This window comes from Chiloscyllium plagiosum, unplaced genomic scaffold, assembly GCF_037043375.1.
Source record: "Chiloscyllium plagiosum isolate Xiang-an unplaced genomic scaffold, Cpla_swu_hap1 HiC_scaffold_6, whole genome shotgun sequence".
NCBI classification, from domain to species: Eukaryota; Metazoa; Chordata; class Chondrichthyes; order Orectolobiformes; family Hemiscylliidae; genus Chiloscyllium; species Chiloscyllium plagiosum.
The window spans coordinates 132,298,031-132,324,390 of record NW_028270144.1 but is presented as its reverse complement, the minus strand read 5'-3'; the positions used below and the strand labels follow the sequence as shown (position 1 = coordinate 132,324,390).

General features: G+C 45.0%; 2 protein-coding genes across 2 annotated transcripts in view; one reads left to right on the top strand and one right to left on the bottom strand.

Moving 5' to 3' along the window:
* The window catches only part of smpd1 (sphingomyelin phosphodiesterase 1), a 39,062-nt gene extending 18,881 nt beyond the window's left edge, over window positions 1-20,181 (top strand). The window contains exons 3-6 of the mRNA XM_087988517.1: window positions 2,357-2,528; window positions 10,704-10,780; window positions 14,540-14,685; window positions 18,332-20,181. Coding sequence (XP_087844643.1) covers window positions 2,357-2,528; window positions 10,704-10,780; window positions 14,540-14,685; window positions 18,332-18,735 — 799 coding nt within the window. The 3' untranslated portion in view covers window positions 18,736-20,181. The remainder of the gene's footprint in view (window positions 1-2,356; window positions 2,529-10,703; window positions 10,781-14,539; window positions 14,686-18,331) is intronic.
* Window positions 1-26,360, bottom strand: part of apbb1 (amyloid beta precursor protein binding family B member 1) — a 173,518-nt gene that overhangs the window by 8,643 nt on the left and 138,515 nt on the right. The window lies entirely within an intron of this gene.

The window sequence follows — 26,360 nt, the reverse complement described above, 5'->3', positions numbered from 1 at the left end:
CGGTGGGGAGTGGGGTGGGGGAGACAGGATCGCGATGCGGTGGGGAGGGGGGGACAGGTTTGGGATGCGGTGGGGAGTGGGGGGGGGGACAGGTTTGGGATGGGGGGGACAGGTTTGGCAATATTTCAGGAAGTTAATTGACTGGCGATAGTTTGTGATTACAAGTTACTTTCAGATTGAAGGTAAATAGGTAGAATATTAATAAGTTACAAAGTAAAAGACGGAAAGACTCAAGAGGAACATTTTTTAAATCAAACTAAGTAAATAAAATAGAAATGCCGGGCCAGGCAATGTGTTCTAACTGCATGATGTGAGAGCTGGTGGACTCTTGTGATTTTGGAGTCCCATTATTAAGAATAAGATTGTGAGGGATTGGAAGTGCATGGTAAAATTGGACTGGGTCAGCACAGCTTCCTCAAGGAAAGGTCACGCCTGACAAATCGGTTAAAATTCCAGAGGAGGGAAAGAGCAAGTTAGACAAAGGAGAGCCAGTGGAGATGATCTATCTGCATTTCCAGAAGGTCTTTGACAAGGTGCCACACAGGAGGCTGCGAAATAAGATAAGAGCCCGTGGTGTTAGGGACAAGGTACTGGCCTGGATACAGGATTGGCTGACTGGCAGAAGTCAGAGAGTTGGAATAAAGGGGCCTTTTTCAGAATGGCAATCAGTGACGAGTTGAGTTTAGCAGAGGTCAGTGTTGGCACCACAGCGATTCATGTTATATATTAATGATCTGGATAAAGGAACTGAGGACATTGTTGCTAAGTTTGCAGATGACACAAAGGTAGATGGAGGGACAGATAACATTGAAGAAACAGGGAGGCTGCAGAAGAACTTGGGACAGGCTAGGATTGTGGACAAAGAAGTGGCAGAGAGAATACAGTGTGGGAAAGTATGAGGTTATATACTTTGTGAAGAATAGAGGCATTGACTGTTATCTAAACTTTGAAGGGCTTTGGAAATCTGAAGCACAAAGAATCATGGAGAGACCTAGTTCAGGATTCTGTTACAGTTAACATGCAGGTTCAGCTGGCAGTTAGGAAGGCAAATGCAATATTAGCATTTCATTCAAGCAAGCTGTAATACAAGAGCAGAGATGTACTGCTGAGGCTGTATGAAGCTCTGCTCAGGCTGCATTTGGAATATTGTGAGCAGTTTTGGTCCTCATATCTAAGGAAGGAATGTGCTGGCCTTGGAGGGGATCCAGAGGAGGTTTACAAGAATGATCCCAGGGAAGAAAGGGCTTGTTATATGAGGAGTATTTGAGGACTTTGGGTCTGTACTTGATGGAGTTTACAAAGATGGTTGTTTTGGGGGCAGGGAATCTGACTGAAACTTACAGAACACTGAGGGGCCTGAACAGAGTAGGCATGGGGAAGATGTTTCCACTAGCAGGAGAGACTAGGACCCAAAAGGATAGCCTCAGAGTGAAGGGACAACCCTTGAGAACTGAGGTAGCAAGGAATGTCTTCAGCCTGAGAGTGGTGGTGAATCTAAGGAAATCATTGCCACAGAGGGTTGTGGAGGCCAAGTCACTGACTGTATTTAAGAGAGGTTGATCCTTGGTACAGGATCAAGGGTAATGGGGTAAGGAGAGGAGAGTGAGGTTGAGAAACATATCAGCCATGATTGAAAGGCAGAGCAGACTGAGTGGGCTGAATGGCCGATTTCAGCTATATCTTATGGTCTTATAGACAGGAAGAAGCATTTGCCCTTAATAGAGGGATCAGTGACCGTGGGCATATATTTAAGGTAAGGTGCAGGAGGTTTAGAGGAGATGTGAGGAAAAACATCTTCATCCAGAGGGTGGTGGGAATCTGGAACTCACTATCTGTGAGAGTGGGAGAGGTAGAAATCTTCAGAGCATTATTGAAGAACTTAGATGTACACTTCTGATACCTAGGCAGACAAGGCCACGGACCAAGTGCTGGGAAATAGGATTAGAATAGTTAGGTGGTAGTTTTTGACCAGTGTAGACTTGATGGGCCGAAGGGTATTTTCTGTGCTGTCGATCTCTGTGACTGTGTGACAGAAGCTGGTTTGGTGCAGCAAACGTACAGACCCTGACTCCCCTGGTCCTCTTCAAGTTGGACAAGTTGAGGATGGTCATCGCAGTGGGGTGAAGTTGTCTCAGCATCCATAGCAGTGACTAAATCTGCTTCTTAAACATATCACATATGCAGGGGATTGCACAATTGTTAAGACCATGTAGGTGTTCAAGACCAGGGGGAAATGTGCAGAGTCCATTTGGGGGCTGGTGAAGGCTGAAGGAGGTAATGGTTCTCTCGGTCCAGGGAGGATCTGGGTGGTTTGGAGAGCTCTGTGTTTGTTGTTGACTGTGTGTTTCTCACTCAGGAGAGCGGGGTTTTACACAGTGAAACTCAATCCTGGACTGCGACTTGTTTCACTCAACATGAACTTCTGTTCCCATGAGAACTTCTGGCTGTTAGTGAACTCGACTGATCCAGCTGGTCAGCTGCAGTGGCTGGTCAGCATCCTGCAGGAAGCAGAAGACAGCGGTGACAAGGTAATGAGGGAGTGGGCCAGGCAGGCAGTACATTCCTCACCCCAGGCATCTGACGTGAGACTAAACCAGTCGGGTAACAGATTTCAAAGGGCACACAGCTCTGGTGAAACAGTCAATTCTTCAGGAAGTAGAATTTTCTTCAACAAGTGAAAATAATTTACAGCAGCAGCAGTGTTTCCCTCTGGGAGGGGAGTGAATTAAAGATGAATGGAGGTTTGCAAGTTGCAGTTTGTTATGGAATTTGTCAGAGTGATGGAGGGAATTGAAGAATAGAAAACAACAGGAACAGGAGTAGGCCCAAAAACAGAAAGACCTGCAGATGCTTTAGTTTAGAAACAAAATCAGAAATTACTGGAAAAATTCAGCAGGTCTGGCAGCATTTCGAGTCCTGTGACCCTTCCTCAGATCAATTTCTATTTTTGTTTCTGATATACAACATCTGCAGGTCTTGTTTTAACAGGAATAGGCCATTCGGCCCCTTGAGACTGTTCCATCATTTTAATAAGCCTATGGCGATCCACCTATCCTGTGAGGAATCAATGACTATCTAATTTCATGTACTCAATAACTGAGAATTCAAATGAATCACGGTCCTTTGGGTCCTTGCCTTGGTCCTAAATGACCAGTACCATACTTTGTGACACTTTCCCACCTCACCTCTTTGATTCCCCAACTTGAGAAAGCATTCTCCTAGCATCTACCCTGTGACACTCCTGAGGAATTTTGTCCTTCAGGTTACTCATTCTTCTGGTTCAGTGGAGATTGCAAGAGGGCAGTAGGGGCAGCACCAGGCATACCTGAAGACGAGGTGCTGACCTGGTGAAGCTACCAAACTTGCAGAGTCACAAAGTGTGGTGCTGGAAAAGCACAGCAGGTCAGGCAGCATCTGAGGAGTGGGAGAGTGATGTTTCGAGCATTAGCTCCTCGTCACATTCCACAAGACTCTCTTCCTCGGATGCTGCCTGACCTGCTGTGCCAACACCACACTTGTTGACTCTGACTCTCAAGCATCTGCAGTCCTCAGTTTCTCTGAGAAAAGGCCATTCAACTTGAAACATTAACTCCGTTTCTCACTTTACAAACATTGATATTCATGGTGTTTCCAACACTTTGTTTTTATTCTTGTGGGAGAGCCCAACACATCAGTGCATTAGATAAGGCTGAAGCATTTGCAACAATCCAGCCAGAAGAACCAGATGGATAATCTATCTCGTCCTTCAGAGGTCCCCTGTATTACAGATGACAGTTTTCGAGGCAGATCTATTCACACCACGTGATACCAAGAAACCTTGGAGGCTCTGAATACTGCTCCAGAATTTGCCACTCCCCTAGCCAAGCTCTTCTAGTGCAACTGCAACATTGGCATCTCCCTGTCAATGGGGAATATTGCCCAGGTGTGTCCTGTCCACACAAAACAGGACAAATCCAACCCAGTCAGTTACCGCCCAATCAGTCTACTCTCAATCATCTGTAAAGTGATGGAATCAATCAGTGTGTCATCAACAGTGCTACCAAGCAACACCTGCTCAGCTTGCATGATATTCATGCCATACAAATGCCAGACACTTGACCATCTCCAATAAGAGGCAATCTGATTACCGTCCCTTGAAATTCAGTGGTTGTATCAACATCCTGAAGAGTTACCACTAATTAAAACCTCAACTGGACTTGCCATGTACAGGGAGTCTTTGAGTTACAAGCAGGATACATTATTGAGTCCATTTGCCAGTTGTTTTGTACACTGGTTGGAACACAATGCAGGGCGGTGGAAAGTAGTGGTTTGTAAGTACCGGAAACAGCCTTACGTTGGGCCTTTAAAATCACACTCCTGTATGGGATTGCATTCAAAAGTCATAAATCGGAAACCTCCAGTGGTTACAAGAACAGGTCAGAGGCTAGGACTACTGCTGTGAGTAACTCACCTTGTGACTCCCCGGAGCCTGTCTACAAGGCACAAGTCAAGAGCATGATGGAATACTCGCCACGTGCCTGGATGGAGGCAGCTCCAAGAAGCTTGACACCATCCAAAACAAAGCAGTTGCTTAATTGGCACCACATCCACCACCGACGTTCAGTAGCAGCAGTGTGTACTATCTACAAGATGCACTGTAGAAATTCACCCAAGTTTCTGAGACGGCACATTCCAAACCCTTGTCCTCTTCCTTCCAGAAGGTCAAAGGCAGCAGATACATGGGGACACCACCTCCTGCAAGTTCCCTCCAAGCCACTCGCCATCCTGACTTTCTCTAAGTGTCCTTTCCAGGAGCTGGGTAGATTCTAGCACCGTCCATATACTCGTGCTTGGCCTAGTGGCCTGAGTTACCCCATTTTCTCTCTTTCCAGGGAAATTACAATTCCAAACTTGGGATCATAGGAGCAGCATAGGCCTTCTTTCAATCCACAAGGAATGTCCTTGAAACCAAATCTAGACAATTAAAATCAACACATCCTTAATCTCCATAGCCACTACTTTTCAATATACAGGTTGTCAACTCAAGAAGATTTTCTCCATGTTTAAATTAATATTTATTTGTTTGAGTCCCTCACACTTGCCAAATCCTTGGTTCCCAAATTTCTGGGTTTTTTTGTGATTTCTATCAGAAGACAAAGTTAAAAATCAGACAACACCAGGTTATAGTCTAACAGGTTTATTTGGAAGCACTAGCTTTTGGAGCGCTGCTCCTTCATCAGATAGCTATCGGACTATAACCAGGTGTTATGTGATTTTTAACTTTGTCCACCCCAGTCCAACACCGGCTCCTCCATATCAGAAGGCAGACTTTTTTTTTTAAACAGGTCTGCCTTTTCCTTCTGTAGCTTGTTATCATTTCTGTTCCAACTGTCTAATTGATCCGTTGAACACCTCGCCGCTGAATTGTGTTAGTACTGGTGGTGTCTGTTGTTTTGCAAATTTCCTGTTGCTGTGCTCAGTAACCGGCTGTGGTGTGACAGTCGGCTGATTCTGACACTCAAGAAAGACGTTGGTTTAGTATGTTTCAATGTTGTGGTTTCTCGCAGTTCAAAATGGAAAGCATTATCTCTGATACCTTTGGCTTCACCATAAGAGATGAAATGTTTCATTAGCTTCCTTAAAATATCTCGCACGCAATGACCAGCTGAGAAATACACAAATATCCAGTTTGGTGAACAGGGAGGGAAAGGCAGTGGCAGACTGAGTGTGGAGTACAATTTGGGTTTTGAGGAGTGTGCAAGCAGGAATGGTGTGCTGCTGTTTGTAATTCTTGGTAAGGCAGTCTGCTGTCACGGTGTCAGGTTTGTGTGTTTTACCCTATCTTCGCACAACAGTTTTGTCACATACGTCATCCAACTATGCTGTGGCTAGCCCCTTTCTGCTGTTCTCCACTTTGCCCCTGAGAAGAGAGATCTCCTCTGTTCTGATCAAGTGGCTGGTAATTGTCTTTCCTTGCTGTCCATTTTGAGAACTCTCTCTAATCTTGCAATGTCAAGCACCTCTGCGTCTAATTAGTCTTATAATCTGTATGTGGAGTTTTGAGTGATCCAGAGATTCAGAGGTCTGGAGGCCATGGCAGATTGTGGAATTTGAATTTTTAAACAGACTCAAATCCAATGTACCATGGGCTTTTTAGGGACAGGATCCTCACTGGTCACAGGTGGTGAGATATCCATGCATGCTGGTCCAACCAACAACAACCATATGCTGTGAATCAGTAAAAGGAATCCACATCTCACAGACCATTATTTCTTTTAAAGCTCCTTACTCAGTGGCCAAGTTTCTGAGGTATCAGGAAAATGGATAGATTGTAGAATCTTATGAGATTCTTCTCCTTGTCATAAAGTAGAGCTTTCTTCCAGTTACAATGTCCTTCATCTTCATAGAATTTTTTTCTGGCTGTCTCCATCCTTCTCACTTGTGTAGCATTCGGCCATCTTTAGTTATCATTAAGACAATAGACAATAGGTGTAGGAGTAGGCCATTCTGCCCTTCGAGCCTGCACCACCATTCAATATGATCATGGCTAATCATCCTTAATCAGTGTCCTGTTCCTTCCTTATCTCATAACCCTTGATTCCACAATCCTTGAGAGCTCTATCCAACTCTTTCTTAAATGAATCAAGAGACTGGGCCTTCACTGCAGTCTGGGGCAGAGCATTCCACACAGCCACCACTCTCTGAGTGAAGAAGTTTCTCCTCATCTCTGTCCTAAATGGTCTACCCCGTATTTTTAAGCTGTGTCCTCTGGTTCGGCACTCACCCATCAGAGGAAACATGTTTCCTGCCTCCAGAGTGTCCAATCCTTTAATAATCTTATATGTCTCAATCAGATCCCCGCTCAGTCTTCTAAACTCAAGGGTATACAAGCCCAGTCGCTCCAGTCTTTCAGTGTAAGGTAATCCCGCCATTCCAGGAATTGACCTCGTGAACCTACGCTGCACTCCCTCAATAGCCAGAATGTCTTTCCTCAAATTTGGAGACCAGAACTGCACACAGTACTCCAGGTGTGGTCTCACAAGGGCCCTGTACAGCTGCAGAAGAACCTCTTTGCTTCTATATTCAATCCCTCTTGTTATAAAGGGCAGCATGCTATTAGCCTTCTTCACTACCTGCTGTACCTGCATGCTTACCTTCATTGACTGGTGTACAAGAACACCCAGATCTTTCTGTACTGCCCCTTTACCTAAATTGATTCCATTTAGGTAGTAATCTGCCTTCCTGTTCTTGCCACCAAAGTGGATAACCATACATTTATCCAAATGAAACTGCATCTGCCATGCATCTGATCACTCACCTAACTTATCCAGGTCACCCTGTAACCTCCTAACATCCTCATCACATTTCACCCTGCCACCCAGCTTAGTATCATCAGCAAATTTGCTAATGTTATTGCTGATACCATTTTCTATATCATTCACATATATTGTAAAAAGTTGTGGTCCCAGCACTGATCCCTGCGGTACCCCACTGGTCACTGCCTGCCATTCCGAAATGGAGCCGTTTATCACTACTCTTTGTTTCCTATCAGCCAACCAACTTTCAATCCAAGTTAGTACTTTGCCCCCAATACCATGCGTCCTAATTCTGCTCACTAACCTCCTATGTGGGACTTTATCAAAAGCTTTCTGAAAGTCCAGGTACACTACATCTACTGGATCTCCCTCGTCCATCTTCAGAGTTACATCCTCAAAAAATTCCAGAAGATTAGTCAAGCATGATTTCCCCTTCATAAATCCATGCTGACTCTGTCCTATCCTGTTACTACTATCCAGATGTGCTGTAATTTCATCCTTTATAATAGACTCCAGCATCTTTCCCACCACTGAGGTCAGACTAACTGGTCTATAATTTCCTGCTTTCTCTCTCCCACCTTTCTTAAAAAGCCACCCTCCAATCCGCAGGAACTGATCCTGAATCAATCGAACTCTGGAAAATAATCACCAACGCATCCACGATTTCTCGAGCCACCTCCTTCAGTACCCTGGGATGTAGACCATCAGGCCCCGGGGACTTATCAATCTTCAGACCTAACAGTCTCTCCAACACCAATTCCTGGCAAATATAAATTCCCTTAAATTCAGGTCCTTCAGCCACTGTTACCTCAGGGAGATTGCTTGTGTCTTCCCCAGTGAACACAGATGTGAAGTACCAATTCAATTCTTCTGCCATTTCTTTGTTCCCCGTAATATATTCCCCTGTTTCTGTCTTCAAGGGCCCAATTTTAGTCTTAACCATTTTTTTGTCTTTCACATACCTAAAAAAACTTTTACTATCCTCCTTTATATTATTGGCCAGTTTACCTTCGTACCTGATTTTTTCTCTGCGTATTTCCTTCTTAGTAATCCTCTGTTGTTCTTTAAAAGCTTCTCAGTCCTCCGTTTTCCCACTTATCTTTGCTATGTTATACTTTTTCTCTTTTAACTTTATATGTTTCTTAACTTCCCTCGTTAGCCACAGCCACCCATGCCTCCTCCTAGGATCTTTCTTCCTTTTTGGAATGAACTGATCCTGCATCTTCTGCATTATACACAGAAATATCCGCCATTGTTCCTCCACTGTCATCCCTGCTAAGGTATTGCACCATTGAACTTTGGCCAGCTCCTCCCTCATAGCTCCATAGTTCCCTTTATTCAACAGAAATATTGTCACTTCCGATTGTACCCTCTCCCTCTCAAATTGCAGATTGAAGCTTATTGTATTATGGTCACTACTTCCCAATGGCTCCTTCACTTCGAGGTCCCTGACCAATTCTGGTTCGTTACACAATACCAGATCCAGAATTGCCTTCTCCCTGGTCGGCTCCAGCACCAGCTGTTTTTAAGAATCTATCTCTGAGGCACTCCACAAAGTCTCTTTCTTGAGGTCCAATACCATCCTGATTCTCCCAGTCTACCTGTATGTTGAAATCCCCCATAACAACTGTAGTAACATTTTTGTGACAGGCCAATTTCAGCTCCTGATTCAACTTACATCTGACATCCAGACTACTGTTTGGGGGCCTGTAGACAACTCCCAAGAGGGTCTTTTTACCCTTAGTATTTCTCAGCTCTATCCACACTGACTCTACATCCCCTGATTCTAGGTTCCCCCCGCGCAAGGGACTGAATATCATCTCTTACCTACATGGCTACCCCACCCCCTCTGCCCATCAGTCTGTCCTTACAATAGCACATGTAGCCTTGAATATTCATTTCCCAGGCCCTGTCCACTTGAAGCCACGTCTCAGTTATCTCCACAATATCGTATCTGCCAATTTCCAAAAAGAGCCTCAAGTTCATCCATCTTATTTCTAATGCTTCATGCATTCATGTATAGTATTTTTAATTTGTTACTGCCCTAACCCTTCCCATCAACTCCTATTTCACTCAACCTTACAGCATGATCCCTTTCTGAGTTTTCTGCCTCATTGATACAGTTGTCTTTCTTGACTTCCCTTGTTCTAACTTTCCCTCCAATTTCCTTATTAAACATCCAGTTTGTCTCCTCCCCCCGCTACTTAGTTTAAACGTAGCTGTGTTGCAGTAGCAAACCTGCCTGCCAGAATGCTGGTCCCCAACCTATTAAGGTGCAAACCGTCTCTCTTGTAGAATTTATGCTTACCACAAAACATACCCCAGTGATCCAAGAATTTAAATCCTTGCTTCATGCACCAGTTCCCCAACCACATGTTCAAGTCCATTATTCTGTTTTTGGCCTCACCAGCCCGAGGAACTGGAAACAAACCGGAGATAACCATCTTGGACGTCCTGCTTTTCAGCCTTCTTCCTAGTTCTCTGACGTCCCGCTGTAGTATGTTCCTCCTCTTCTTCCCGATATCATTTGTGCTGACATGTACCACCACCTCTGGCTCTTCACCTTCGTCCTTGAGGATTTCCTGCACTCTGTCTGTGATGTCTTTAACCCGAGCACCAGGAAGGCAACACTTAAGTCCCGTCTGCTGCCACAAAAACCCCGGTCAGTTCCTCTCACTATGGAGTCCCCTATTACCACGACTCTTGTGCGATGTCCGACTCTTCTGCTCTGTCTCCACGCCAACCTTTGATTGACAGACCTGGCCGCCTCGCGGACTGGCAATGTCATCTGTCTCTACTGTTTCCAAAAGGTTCAACTTGTTCCTGACAGGTACTTCCCCCGGGGTCTCTTGCACCTGTCTCCTCTCTGCCTTCCTCATCATCTGCTCTCTTCTGGTACGATTGGTGTAATAACCTCGCTGAAGGTCTTGTCCAGAAAGATCCTGTTCTCTCGGATGAGCCTAAGGTCCTCAAGTTCTTTCATCAGTGCTGCAATATGCTCTGTCAGTAGCTGAATGTGCACACACTTTCCACACTTATACGAGCCAGACACACCAGAGTCGTTGACCTCCCACATCAAGCACATAGCACACTGAACCAGCTTGGCAGTCATGTCTTCACCCTCTTCAACTGTGGCGTAATCACTTCACTCAACCTCCTTGTCAAAGACTCCATTCGTCAACAGAGAATTCTCACTTGTTCCATTTACTTCGACCCTTCATTGTGTTTGTCTTGTCAGTGTTCAGACTCAGTCCTTGCTGTTTGATTTCACTTGATTGGTGATATTTTCTGATTCTGAGAGTAGTATGTTAGGGCTGGTACTGAATGTGATCTGTTGTTGACTGTTCCAATTTACCGTTGTGTACCAAATCTCACCAACGTTTCAAATTATTGTTGTTATTCTTCAAGGTTCACATCATTGGTCACATCCCACCAGGTCTCTGTATGAAGGTTTGGAGCTGGAACTATTACCGAATTGTTAATAGGTAGGTGAGACAGAGCGAGTGAGATATCTCACCACAGTATCCTCCAAATATCTTAACTCTGTCTCTGTAACCCTCACCCTGTTCACCCTCCCTACCCCCTCACTTTAATCACTCTTACTCTGCTGCCACCCCCTCCCCCCCACCCTCTAACACAGCCCCCATGCCACCCACAAGCCTCCTGCCTCCACACCACACCTGGCACTCTGCCCATGCAGTTCCCCGCCTCTCCCCCCTCACTTCATTCACCCTCTAAAAGCTAGGACAGACAGAGTCGTCATCTCTGGGTTGTTGCCGGTGCCACGTGACAGTGAGGCAAAGAATAGGGAGAGAGTGCAGTTGAACACGTGGCTGCAAGGCTGGTGTAGGAGGGAGGGCTTCAGATATTTGGACAATTGGACTGCATTCTGGGGAAGGTGGGACCTGTACAAACAGGACGGGTTGCACCTGAACCAGAAGGGCACCAATATCCTGGGGGGTAGGTTTGCTAGCACTCTTCGGGGGGGTTTAAACTAATTTGGCAGGGGGATGGGATCCGGACTTGTAGTCCAGCAGGTAGGTTAGCTGTTTGTCAGGATGCCCAAGACTGTAGGGAGGCTGTGGAGAAGGTAGCACTGACAGGGACTACTTGCGGACACAGAGATGGGCTCAAGTGCGTATACTTCAACGCAAGGAGTATCAGAAATAAGGTGGGTGAACTTAAGGCGTGGATCGGTACCTGGGACTACGATGTTGTGGCCATCACGGAAACATGGATAGATGTGGGACAGGAATGGCTGTTGGAGGTTCCTGGTTACAGGTGTTTCAGTAAGATTAGGGAGGGTGGGAAAAAAGGAGGGGGGGTGGCATTGCTAATTAGAAATGGTATAACGGCTGCAGAAAGGAAGTTTGAGGGGGATCTGCCTCTGGAGGTAGTATGGGCTGAAGTCAGAAATAGGAAAGGTGCAGTCACCTTGTTGGGTGTTTACTATAGGCCCCCCAATAGCAGCAGAGATGTGGAGAAACAGATTGGGAAACAGATTTTGGAAAGGTGCAGAAGCCACAGGGTCGTAGTCATGGGCGACTTCAACTTCCCAAATATTGATTGGAAGCTCTTTAGATCAAGTAGATTGGATGGGGCGGTGTTTGTGCAGTGTGTCCAGGAAGCTTTTCTAACGCAGTATGTAGATTGTCCAACCAGAGGGGAGGCCATATTGGATTTGGTACTCGGTAATGAACCGGGACAAGTGGTGGGCTTGTTAGTGGGTGAACATTTTGGTGATGGTGACCACAATTCTGTGACTTTCACCTTGGTTATGGAGAGAGATAGGTGCGCACAACAAGGTAGATTTTATAATTGGGGGAAGGGAAATTACGATGCTGTAAGGCAGGATTTGAGGAGCATACGTTGGGAGCATAGGCTGTCAGGGAAGGATGTGGTGGAAATGTGGAACTTTTTCAAAGAGCAGATACGACGTGTCCATGATATGTATGTACCTATCAGGCAGGAAAGAAATGGTCGTGTGAGGGAGCCTTGGTTGACGAGAGAGGTTGAATGTCTGGTAAAGAGGAAGAAGGAGGCTTACATAAGGTTGAGGAAACAGGATTCAGACAGAGCAGTGGAGGGATACAGGATAGCCAGAAGGGACCTGAAGAAAGGGATTAGGAGAGCTAAGAGAGGGCATGAAAAATCGTTGGCGGATAGGATCAAGGATAACCCCAAGGCATTTTATGCGTATGTGAGAAACCTGAGAATGACGAGAACGAGGGTAGGTCCGATCAAGGACAGTAGTGGGAGACTGTGTATTGAGTCGGAAGAGATAGGAGAGGTCTTGAACAAGTACTTCTCTTCAGTATTTACGAACGAGAGGGACCGTATTGTAGAAGAGGAGAGTGTGAAATGGACTGGTAAGCTAGAAGAGATACCTGTTAGGAAGGAAGATGTGTTGGACATTTTGAACAACTTGAGGATAGACAAGTCCCCCGGGCCTGACGGGATATATCCTAGGATTATGTGGGAAGCAAGAGAGGAAATTGCAGTACCGTTGGCAATGATCTTCTCGTCTTCACTGGCAACGGGGGTGGTACCAGGGAACTGGAGAGTAGCGAATGTTGTGCCCCTGTTCAAAAAAGGGAATAGGGATAACCCCGGGAATTACAGGCCTGTTAGTCTTACTTCTGTGGTAGGCAAAGTAATGGAAAGGGTACTGAGGGATAGGATTTATGAGTATCTGGAAAGACACTGCTTGATTAGGGACAGCCAGCACGGATTTGTGAAGGGTAGGTCTTGCCTTACAAGTCTTATTGAATTCTTCGAGGAGGTGACCAAGCATGTGGATGAGGGAAGAGCAGTGGATGTAGTGTACATGGATTTTAGTAAGGCATTTGATAAGGTTCCCCATGGTAGGTTTATGCGGAAAGTCAGGAGGCATGGGATAGAGGGAAATTTGGCCAATTGGATAGAAAACTGGCTAACCGGTCGAAGGCAGAGAGTGGTGGTAGATGGCAAATATTCAGCCTGGAGCCCAGTTACAAGTGGAGTTCTGCAGGGATCAGTTCTGGGTCCTCTGCTGTTTGTAATTTTTATTAATGACTTAGATGAGGGAGTCGAAGGGTGGGTCAGTAAATTTGCAGATGATACGAAGATAGGTGGAGTTGTGGACAGTGAGGAGGGCTGTTGTCGGCTGCAGAGGGACTTAGATATGATGCAGAGCTGGGCTGAGGAGTGGCAGATGGAGTTCAACCCTGCCAAGTGTGAGGTTGTCCATTTTGGAAGAACAAATAAGAATGCAGAATACAGGGTTAATGGTAGGGTTCTTAGTAAGGTGGAGGAACAGAGGGATCTTGGGGTCTATGTACATAGATCTTTGAAGGTTGCCACTCAGGTGGATAGAGTTTGTAAGAAGGCCTATGGAGTATTATCGTTCATTAGCAGAGGGATTGAATTCAAGAGTCGTGAAGTGATGTTGCAGCTGTACAGGACTTTGGTTAGGCCACAGTTGGAGTACTGTGTGCAGTTCTGGTCGCCTCACTTTAGGAAAGATGTGGAAGCTTTGGAGAGGGTGCAGAGAAGATTTACCAGGATGTTGCCTGGAATGGAGAGGAAGTCGTACGAGGATAGGTTGAGAGTTCTCGGCCTTTTCTCGTTGGAACGGCGAAGGATGAGGGGTGACTTGATAGAGGTTTATAAGATGATCAGAGGAATAGATAGAGTAGACAGTCAGAAACTTTTTCCCCGGGTACAACAGAGTGTTACAAGGGGACATAAATTTAAGGTGAAGGGTGGAAGGTATAGGGGAGATGTCAGGGGTGGGTTCTTTACCCAGAGAGTGGTGGGGGCATGGAATGCGCTGCCCGTGGGAGTGGTAGAGTCGGAATCATTGGCGACCTTTAAGCGGCATTTGGATAGGTACATGGATGGGTACTTAATCTAGGTTAGAAGTTCGGCACAACATCGTGGGCCGAAGGGCCTGTTCTATGCTGTATTGTTCTATGTTCTCTCTCCTCCATTCCATTCATTGTCTGACTTCCCTCACTTGCCCTCTATCCCTCCTCACTCAGTTCACTTTCTCTTCATCCCCAACACCAGCTCTATTCTCCCTCTGTCTTCTGTCTCCCCTCGTTACTTCACCCTTTCTCCCCTCTCACCTACTCTGTCCAATCTCTTCCTTCCCCCACTCGCATCAATCTGATCAATCTCTCTTGCTGCCCCTCTGCCCTCACTCTGTTTGCCCCCTCTGTGGTCTCACTGTTGATCTGCTAACTCTCTCCTTGCTGTCCCAGGTATGAGGGGACAATTGCTGCCCAGTTTTTTGGCCATACCCATGTGGATGAGTTTGAGGTTTTTTACGATGAGGAGACTCTGAGCCGTGCAGTGTCTGTTGCTTTCATTTCCCCAAGTGTCACAACGTACATCAACCTCAGTCCAGGTACGTGGGGCACCTGTGCTGGGGGTGGGGGGCGGAGGGAGGGATCTGTGTGTGGGCAAGATGGGGGAATGGGTGCTGTGGGTCGGGAGGGAGAGTTAGACTGTACTTAACTCAGGATGCAGAGTGGTTTATATAGCCTGTTGTGGAGTGCTCCAACGTGAAAATCTGATCCTGATCTGTATGTGACTGCAGCCATAGAACGTAGAACATTACAGCGCAGTACAGGCCCTTTGGCTCTCAATGTTGCGCCGACCTGTGAAATCAATCTGAAGCCCATCTAACCTACACTATTCCATTTTTATCCATATGTCTATCCACTGATCATTTAAATGCCCTTAAAGTTGGCGAGTCTATTACTGTTGCAGGCAGGCCGTTCCATGCCCCTACGACTCTGAGTAAAGGAACTACCTCTGACATCTGTCCTATATACATCACCCCTCAATTTATAGCTATGTCTGAGGAAAAAGGCTGTCACTGGCCACCCAATCTAACCCTCTGATTATCTTGTATGTCTCAATTAAGTCACCTCTCAACCTTCTTCTCTAACAAAAACAGCCTCAAGTCCCTCAGCCTTTCTTCATAAGACCTTCCCTCCAGACCAGGCAACATCCTAGTAAATCTCCTCTGTTCCCTTTCCAAAGCTTCCATATCCTTCCTATAATGCAGTGACCAGAACTGTATGCAATACTCCAAATGTGCCCCCACCCGCGTTTTGTACAGCTGCAGCATGACATCATGGTTCCGAAACTTAATCCCTCTGCCAATAAAAGCTAACACACAGTTTGCCTTCTTAACAACCCTATCAACCTGGGTGGCAACTTTCAGGGATCTATGTACATGTACAATGAGATCTCTCTGTTCAGCTACACTACCAAGAATCTTACCATTAACTCTGCATTCCTGTTACTCCTTCCAAAGTGAATTATCTCACATTTATCTGCATTAAACTCCATTTGCCACCTCTCAGCCCAGCTCTGCAACTTATCTATGTCCCTCTGTAATCTGCAACATCCTTCGGCACCATTCACAACTCTACTGACCTTAGTCAAAAATAAGGACTACAGACGCTGGAAACCAGAGTCCAGATTAGAGTGATGCGGGAAAAACACAGCAGGTCAGGCAGCATCCGAGGAGCAGGAAAGTCGATGTTTCGGGCAAAAGCCCTTCATTAGGAATGAAGGCAGGGAGCCTCTGGGGTGGAGGATAAATGGGAGGGGGGTGGGGCTGGGGAGAAGGTAGCCAAGACTACAATAGGTAGGTGGAGGTGGGGATGAAGGTGATAGGTCAGAGAGGAGGGTGGAGTGGATAGGTGGGAAGGAAGATTGGCAAGTAGGAAAGGTCATGAGGATGGTGCTAAGCTGGAAGGTTGGAACTGGGGTAAGGTGGGGGGAGGGGAAATGAGACTGGTGAAGTCCATTGACCTTAGTGTCATCTGCAAATTTACCAACCCATCCTTCTACACCATCTTCCAGGTCATTCATAAAAATGACAAACAGTGGTACCCCACTAGTGACTGAACTCCAGGATGAACATTTTCCATCAACCACCACCCTCTGTCTTCTTTCAGCTAGTCAATTTTGTTATCCAAACCGCTAAATCGCCTTCAATCCCATGCTTCCGTATTTTGTGCAATAGCCTACCGTGGGGAACCCTATCAAACACCTTACTGAAATCCATTTACACCACATCAACCGCTTTACCCTCATCCACCTGTTTGGTCACCATCTCAAAGAACTCAATAAGGTTTGTGAGGCATGACCTACCCTTCACAAAACCACACTGACTATCCCTTATCAACTTATTTATCTTTTGACGATTATAAATCCTAACTCTTATAACGTTTTCCAGCACTTTGCCCACAACAAAGTAAGGTCTATAATTACCAGGGTTGTCTCTACTCCCCTTCTTGAACAACAAGCCACACAGCAATGTGTTTTGTAACAATGATAACTGGGTCACATGGCTTGTCTCCTGCCCTCAAGGTTTTTTGGAAACAAGTTGAAGATTTTATGACAATCTCACACCTTCACTTCAACCAAATACAACATTTTCCGGTTAAACTCAAATTCTCAAGAGGATTGATGAGGGCAGAGCGGTAGATGTGATCTATGTGGACTTCAGTAAGGCGTTCAACAAGGTTCCCCATGGGAGACTGATTAGCAAGGTTTGATCTCACGGAATACAGGGAGAACTAGCCATTTGGATACAGAACTGGCTCAAATGTAGAAGACAGATGGTGGTGGTGGAGGGTTGTTTTTCCGCCTGGAGGCCTGTGACCAGTGGAGTGCCACAAGGATCGGTGCTGGGCCCTCTACTTTTTGTCATTTACATAAATGATTTGGATGCGAGCATAAGAGATACAGTTAGTAAATTTGCAGATGACACCAAATTTGGAGATGTAGTAGACAGTGAAGAGAGTTACCTCAGATTACAACAGGATCTTGATCAGATGGGCCAATGGGCTGAGAAGTGGCATATGGAGTTTAATTCAGATAAAGGCGAGGTGTTGCATTTTGGGAAAGCAAATCTTAGCAGTACTTATACACTTAATGGTAAAGTCCTAGAGAGTGTTGCTGAACAAAGAGACCTTGGAGTGCGATTCATAGCTCCTTGAAAGTGGAGTCGCAGGTAGATTTTGAAGATATTAGGAGGAAGGTATAAAGGAGATGTCAGAGAGCTGTGAATGCATGGAATGCGTTGACAGCTGAGGTGGTGGAAGCAGAGTCATTAGGGACATGTAAGCGACTGCTGAACATGCACATGGACAGCAATGAGTTGAGGGGTGCATAGGTTGTTACTATATCTTACATTAGGATTAAATCTCGGCATAACTTCGTGGGCCAAAGGGCCTGTTCTTTGCTGTACTTTTCTATGTTCTGTAGGATAGTGAAGAAGGCGTTTGGTATGCCTTCCTTTATTGGTCAGAGTATTGAGTACAGGAGTTGGGAGGTCATGTTGCAGCTGTACAGGACATTGGTTAGGCCACTGTTGGAATATTGCATGCAATTCTGGTCTCCTTCCTATCGGAAAGATGTTGTGAAACTTGAAAGGGTTCAGAGAAGATTTACAAGTATGTTGCCAGGGTTGGAGGATTTGAGCTATAGGGAAAGGATGAACAGACTGGGGCTGTTTTTCCTGGAGCGTCGAAGGCTGAGGGGTGACCTTATAGAGGTTTACAAAATTATGTGAGGCATGCATAGGGTAAATAGGCAAGTCTTTTCCCTGGGATCGGGGAGTCCAGAACTAGAGGGGTTCAGGGTGAGAGGGGAAAGATATAAAAGAGACCTAAGGGGCAACTTTTTCACAGAGGGTGGTACGTGTATGGAATGAGCTGCCAGAAGAAATAGTGGAAGCTAGTACAATTGCAACATTTAAGAGGCATTTGGACGGGTATATGAATAGGAAGGATTTGGAGGGATATGGGCCGGGTGCTGGCAGGTGGGACTAGATTGGGTTGGGATATCCAGTCGGCATGGACGGGTTGGACCGAAGGGTCTGTTTCTACACTGTACATCTCTATGACTCTATGATTCAAGTGCCTGTGTGGGGTTTGAGCTCCTGTTACCTGAAATGTTCCAGCATCAGAAATACTGTCTGCTGGTGTAGTTCGTTCTTTTTAAAAAAAAAAAGCCTTGTTTTTCCACAGGGTTTCGGGTTTACCAGATTGATGGGAATTATCCAGCGAGTTCACATTCAGTTCTTGACCATGAGACCTACATCCTGAACCTGACTGAGGCCAATGAGGGAGACAATCCCAGGTGGGTTTTCCTGTACAGGCTCCGGGAGGCCTATGGGATGAAGTCTGCGTTTCCTGTCGATATGGATAACCTGATCAACCGCTTCCTGCTCGATGACGGTCTCTTCCAGAGGTACTGGTTCCTGTACCACAAGGGCCACACTTCCCAACCGTGTCAGCAAGCCTGCAAGACTGCCACCATCTGTGCCCTTCGTACAGGCAGAGCAGATGACCCTGCACTTTGCAAGGACCTTCACAACAAGGTGACATACAGGGAAACACAGAGCTTCTGGAGGCAGCGGAGAATGTGCTAAAATCACCTCAGGCCAATATCTGAAATGATCTCCTCATAGAATTTATCATTGCTTTAATTTCAGGGACATCCAATGAATCTTGATGACTGCTGGACACAACTGACTGGACATTGACCGACTGGACAGGGCTGGCTGGATTCTGAGCAGAGCAGTGGCACAGTGGTTAGCACTGCTGCCTCACAGCGCCAGAGACCCGGGTTCAATTCCTGCCTCAGGCGACTGACTGTGTGGAGTTTGCACGTTCTCCCCGTGTCTGCATGGGTTTCCTCTGGGTGCTCCGGTTTCCTCCCACAATCCAAAAAAAAAGTGCAGATTAAGTGAATTGGCCATGCTAAATTGCCCGTAGTGTTAAGTGAAGGGGTCAATGTAGGAGAATGGGTCTGGGTGGGTTACGCTTCGGCGGGTCGGTGTGGACTTGTTGGGCCGAAGGGCCTGTTTCCACACTGTCAGTAATCTAATAAAAAGTTGTTTATGGCATGTGCTGAATGTGGAGCAGTCAGTTAGTGATTGTGTTTGTGTACAGTGTGTTAGTAACTGGCTGGCCAGTGATGTTGCCAAGGTGAGGGTTGAACCACATATAATCCCTGGTTAACACTGGTGCGATAATGATTGTAGATAGCCCCTGATATCCACTCCCCACAGTCTCTCCCTCAACAAACATTGAGGCCCTCAGACTGTTTTCGTCACTTTCCTGCACACTACCCTGTTAACTCTCTGAAGTGGTAGTGAGTGTTACAGACACTGGAGAGTCAGAGTCGATAAAGTCTGATGCTGGAAAAAGCACAGCAGATTGGTCAGTATCTGAGGAGGAGGAGGAGAGTCGACGTTTCAGGCAGGCTCCTCCATCAGGCTAAAGTCCGAAAGATCAACTGTCCTGATCCTCGGGTGCTGCCTGACTTACCTCCCTGAGGTGACCACCTTTATTGTGCTTCTTGACAGTAGCATTCTGAAGGAAGCTTTTTATTCCTACCTGATCATTCAGTTTGGTCATGGCTGATCTGAATTTTAATTCCAGTTGATCCCTAGAATCATAACCTTTTAATGAAAATAATTCACATTCTTGCCTCTGTGATGAGATTCACCCTGTTCCTTTAAACAGATGGATCAGAAGCCTGCGAAATCCTACAGTGGTATGCTTTGAGGTGCTCTGAGCATCAGTCAGGGAGAATTTTTGGGGCAGTGTGGCAGAGCTTTACTCTGTAGCTAATCCTGTGCTTTACCTGTCGTGGGAGTAATGAAGTTTTTTTTTTGTTGTCCCTGCACTATGCGCTTCACTTTTTAATGAACTGTAAAATTTGCACCATTGCAGGTTTTGCACATTGTATATCTGGGAGGATGTGAAATGTGATGGTATGTGTTGCTGTGGATGAGAGGAGTATCAGAGCTACATGTTTGTAATGATTCTTCATGGCTCCATATCATGTAATAAACAGATTTGTGTCTCAATTCCTGACTTGTTTCTGATGGGCTGTCCAAGTCAACTGCTTTTGTCTGAAGCAGAGTATATTGGAGTCCGAGCTGTGGGGGGATTTGAACCTGGGTCCTGAGAACATTACCTTGGTCTCTGGATTAACAGTCCAGCGATAATACCGCTAGGCCTTCGCTTACCCTTAATTTGAAGCATTAACTCTGTTTCTCTCTCCACAGAAGCTGCCAGACCTGCAGAGTTTCTCCATCACTTTGTTTTTATTTCAGATTTCCAGCATCCTCTGTGTTTTACCTTTCTTTTCATGTTTGATTCACTGTCACTTGTCTTTTCGAAGTGCTGATCTTGAAGCTCTGCTGTTCTCTCTGGGATTTTTCTTTCTCTCTTTGATGTTGTTCAGCTTCATTGCCTTCTGTTACCCTCCAGGCTTTTATAAGGTTTTCAGGTGTTAAGGAATGCAAACTCTAAAAACTTGCAGGTCTTGACGCCTCTCTGGATCTTTCCCTTCCCTCCAATCCCATCCTTTCACCTCTTGCCATGTACATAGTACAACCTCTGACCTTCCACACTCTGTATGAACACATTGTCCTTAGTTAAGGATTCAAGGATTCCTGGATTTCAAATAAAGGCAGATATTGTTAGCTACCTCTGTGAAGAGTTTCTTAAAAAAAGACAAGAGTCCTTCAGGAGCACTGACTCAATCCATCACTTATCAAACAGCAGGTGACTGTAGATCCTATTGGTGTTAATGGAAAACTTTATACTGTGGAGTTTGAGGAATCTAGGACTGAGCAAAGTTTCTCCTTAATTCAGTTCAGAAACTATCAGGATTGAGTTTTCGTTCTCTCATAGGGGTTCAGGGAACCTGTTACATCATAGATTCATATAGTGCAGAAAAGGGTCTTTGGCCCATCAAGTCTGTACCAATATAACTACCACTAAAAGTGCACTAATCCCATTTCCTGTCCCGCATCCTTGAATGTTTTGATATTTGAAGGGTTCAGCCCTTTTTTTTTTTTGAAAGGTTGTAAGGTTTCCAGCCTCCACTACCTTCCCAGGCAGTGCATTCCAGACTCCCCCAACCCGGCTTTTTGTCCCAACTTCCCTCTGAATCTCTTGCCTCTTACCCTAAAACTGTGCCCTCTTATGATTGACCCCTTAACTCCCAAGCTGCTCTCTATACACCCTGTCCGTATCCCTTGTAATCGTACCTCAATTATGTCACCCCCAACCCCTCAGTCTTTTCAGCTCTAGAGAAAGCAATCCAAGCATATCTAGTCTCTCCTTATGCCTCAGTCTCTCCATCCCAGGCAACATCCTGGTGAACCTCCTCTGTAGCCCTTCTAGTGGTAGTGAGTTGACCAGAACTTCACACAGTACTCCAGCTATAGCCTAACCAATACACTATAACTCCAACATTACCTTCTTGCTCTTATAGTCTATGCCATGACTGATGAAAGCAAATGTTCCATATGCCTTCAATATCCTATTCACATGCTCTGCTGACCTCGGGGATTTGTGAATAATCACCTCAAGATCCCTCTGGTTCCTCTAAGCTATCCAGTGTCCTGCCATTCATTAAATACTCATTAATACATCTTGTTTCTTCTTCCAAAGTGCATCACCTCACACTTATCACAGTTAAATACCATCTGTCCATGAGACCAACCCATCAGGCAGCATTCAGTTTGTAATCTTGCAAACGGAGAGCTTAGTAAGAGTCTGCAGGTTATTGAAACTGGGAATGTTCAAGCTATCAGATTTGTGAAAAAAATTGTCAATAAATTTGAGAAGGACTCACTTGTCTACATCCGTGGCACAAAAATTGTCAGGGGTTAGTGAAATAGAAACTTAAGAGCTGTGAAATGGGTATAATTTCGAATTTTACAGTTAGTATCAGGAAACAGTGAGATTTTATTTTGCTGTGTGTGTGTTAAGATAATTAAAAATAGTTTGGTTTATTGTGTGATTTTTGTGCAACACATTGGTGTTCTGTTGCGAAAGCAGATCTTGGACAAGTTGAGTGAGTGGACTACTGCACGGCAGGTGAAAATTAATGTGGACAAATGTGAAGTTATCTGAATGGTGACAGTTTGACAAAGGCAGAGGTGCAACAAGACCTTGGTGTGTATTAGATCTCGTAATTTCCAATGAAAGTCCAAGTCGCGAGAGGATGTCAGGTAACCTTTATTGCAGCTTTAAGGTAAATGAGCTTGTGGTACAGTTCGAAATTAGCAGGTATGATGTGGGTATCATGGAGTCATGGGGATTAGGACAAGGAGCTAAATATCGCAACAATCCGCATCCTATTGAAAAGACAGGCAGGTGGGCAGAGGGGGAGGGCTTGCCTTGTTAGTAAAAAAAATTGAATTAAATCAATAGCAATCTGATCAGATGGTGTCAAACCTGTGTGGGTAGAGTTGAGGAACTGCAAAGGGTTTTAAAAAAAAACCTAAAAGGAGGCCACCAAACAATAGCCAGGAGCTGGGGCATTAGATACACCAGGGATAGAAAAGATGTATAGGAAAGGCAAAGTTACAGTGATCATGGGGGATTTCAATATCCAGGTAGGCTGGGAAAACCAGGTTGGTAGTGGATTGCAAGCTTTGGAATTTGTGGAATGACTACAAGATGGCTTTTTGGAGCAGCTTGTGGTGGAGCCCACTCGGGAACTGGATTTAGCGTTGTGCAGTGAGGTAGACTTTATAAGGGAGCTTAAGATGAAGGAACCCTTAGGAGGCAGTGATCATTATATGATTGAATTTACTCTGCAATTTGAGAGGGAGAAGATAGAATCAGAGGTAATGGTATTTCAGCTGAATAAAGGCAACTACAGAGGCATGAGGGAGGAGCTGGGGAGAATTGACTGGGAGAGGAGCCTAGCAGGAAAGACAGTGGGACAGCAATGGCAGGAGTTTCTGAGAGTAATTCAGGAGACACAGCAGAGATTCATCCTGAGGAAAAAGAAGCAACTGTGGCTGACCAGGGAAGTCAGAGATAGCATAAAATCAAAAGAAAAGCATATAATGTGGCAAAGGGCAGTGGGAAATCGGGATTGGGAAGCTTACAAAGACCAACAGGGGGTAACAAAAATAAATAAGGAGGGAGAAGATTAAATATGAGGGTAAGCTAGCCAGTAATATAAAGGAAAGATTGCAAGAGTTTCTTCAGATATATGAAAGCAAAAGAGAGGCAAAAGTGGATATTGGACCACTGGAAAATGATGCTGGAGAAGTAGTAATGGGAGCAAAGAAATGGCTGAGGAACTGAATAAGTGCTTTGTGTCAGTTTTCATGGTGGAAGACACAAGTAATATCCAAAAATTCGAGAGTCGGCGGGGCATAGATGAGTACAGCAACATTCACCAAGAAGAAAGTGCTAGAAAAACTGCAAGTGGATGAATCACCTGGACCAGATGGACTACACCGAGTTCTGAAGGAGATAGCTGAAGAGTGTATGCAGCCTTTAGTAGTGATCTTTAAGGTATCACTGTAGTAAGGAGAGTCCCAGAGGACTGAAAATCTTTAATGTAAACCCCCATTTAAGAAGGGAGTAAGGCAAAAAATAAGAAATTATAGGCCAATTAGCCTGACCTCAGTCATTGGTAAGATTTTGGAGTCCATGGTGAAGGATGAGATTTCTGAATACTTGGAAGTGTATGGTAAAATAGGGCAAAGTCAGCTGGGTTTCATCAAGGGGAGATCATGCCTGACAAATCTGCTAGAAATCTTTGAGGAGGTAATAAGCAGGTTAGACCAAGGAGAGTCAATGGATGTTATCTACCTGACTTCCAGAAGGCCTTTGATAAGGTGCCGAACAGGATGCTACTGAGTAAGATAACGGCCCATGGTGTTAGAGGCAAGGTACAAGCATGGATAGATTGGCTGTCTGGCAGAAAGCAGAGAGTAGGGATAAAAGGCTTCTTCTGAAGATGGAAGCCAGTGACAAGCAGTGAACCACAAGGGTCAGCGTTGGGACCACAATGTTTCACTTCATACATTAATGATCTGGATGAAGGAAATGAGGGCATTCTGGCAAAGTCTGAAGCTGATACAAAGATAGATGGAGGGGCAGGTAGTATTGAGGAAGCAGGGAGGCTGCAGAAAGATTTAGACTAGTTAAGAGAGTGGGCAAAGAAGTGGCAGATGAAATACAACATGGGAAAGTGTGAGGTCATGCACCTTGGTAGGAAGAGTAGAGGCATAGACTATTTTCTAAATGGGAAGAAAATTCAGAAATCTGAAGTGCAAAGGAACTTGGGAGTTCTAGTCCAGGATTCTCTCAAGGTAAACTTGCAGGTTAAATCAATAGTTAGGAAGGCAAATGCAATGTTGTCATTTATCTCGAGAGGACTAGAATGTAAAAGCAGGGATGTACTTCTAAGGCTTTATAAGGCTCATTATCAGACCACATTTAAAGTATTGAGCAATTTTGCGCTGCATACCTCAGGAAGCTTGTTACTGGCCCTGGAACGGGTCCAGAAGAAGTTCACAAAAATGATCCCTGGATTGAAAGGCTCAACATATGAGGAACATTTGAAAACTCTGGGATATTATTCAATGGCGTTTAGAAGAATGAGGGGGGAATCTGACTGGAACTCTCAGAATACAGAACGGCTTGGACAGAGTGGATGTTGGGAAGAGATGTTTCCATTGGCAAGAGGCAATGACCCAAGGGCACAGCCTAAGAGTACCCTTTAGAATGGAGGTAGGAGAAACGTCTTTAGCTAGAAGGTGGTGAATCTGTGGAATTCATTGCCACATGTTTCAAACAGAGAGAGATAGGTTCTTGATTGTTAAAGGGATTAAAGGTTATGGGGGAGAAAATGCGGTGACAAAACTTATCAGTCATGACTGAATGGCGGAGCAGACTCGATGAGCCGATTGGCTCAATTTCTGCTCCTATGTCTTATGGTCTTTATTTTCAATACAGCTTCAATTCTCCAGAGCAATAAGGCACATAAAAAGTGTAGCTTATTTAACACCGCATAAGGTCAAAGCGCACGCACGGATCACTACCCCCCCCTGCTGTTTACTATTGGCCAGCAGCAATGAGTTGTTCCTTAGTAAATGCATTGTTTTGTCCTTAACCTGAAGGAAGTACTGCACACTCAGCAGTTTCAATGTATTTCCAATTAAGCTAATCGTATCTCTGAATGACAAAGAGATGGACAGGCTTGTGGTCTACCCCCCCAGTCCTACGTTACCAGAATCTCTTATCTCCCTGTAATGATGTGGAGGCTGCTTTCACTGTCTGAAACTGGTTTGAATCTTTTCCTCTAGAGCTTTTATGTTTTTCATATATAAGTTGATCTGTAATTATTTTGAAGTCTATAATCTATGATTATTTGAAGAATCTTAACTAAAACCTACTATTAGTATTGTAACAGATTGATTAAATCATTTGAGAGATTCACAAATTAAATGTCTTATCTGTGCCTTATGCATAAGCAATAAAAGCTGCACATTCTATCTCAGTCCAGTAAACTTGGGCCTACAGAGTTACTGTTGTTCCGCTAGTAAAACCACATAAAGCAAATATTTTCCCAAGGTCTCTAACTAATGTCAGCCATATTCTTCTGCATTAGCTATGGGCAGCTGTCAGCCATTTTGTGCTGCTTAGTCATGGGCAGGCCTCAGAGTATGTACAATGGAGCATAGGAGGTTGAGGGGTGACCTTAGAGGTTTATAAAATCATGAGGGGCATAGATAAGGTGAGTAGCAAAGGTTTTTTTCCCTGAGGTGGAAGAGTTCAAAACTAGGGGGCATATTTTTAAGGTGAGAAGAGAAAGATTTGAAAAGAACATGAGGGGGACTTTTTTTTTAAAAAAGTGTGGTTAGGTTTGTGGAATGAACTGTCAGAGGAAGTGATAGATGCTGGTACAGTTACAACATTTAAAACACATTTTGATAAGTACATGAATCGGAAAGGTTTGGAGGAATATGGGCCAAACAAGGCAGGTGGGGCTAGTTTAGTTTGGGACCATGGTTGATGTGAACTAGTTGCAGTGCAGGCTCTGTTTCCATGATATATGACTCTGACTCTAAATGTTGGATCAGCTATGATTCTAGTGAATGGCACAGCAGGCTTGAGCAGCTTATTACTGTTCTTACTTATGGTCGAAACTGTTGATGTGACATCAACCATTGTACGATCACAGCTTGTGGTAATTCCTGGAATGAAAGCTGGCTCACTAGAT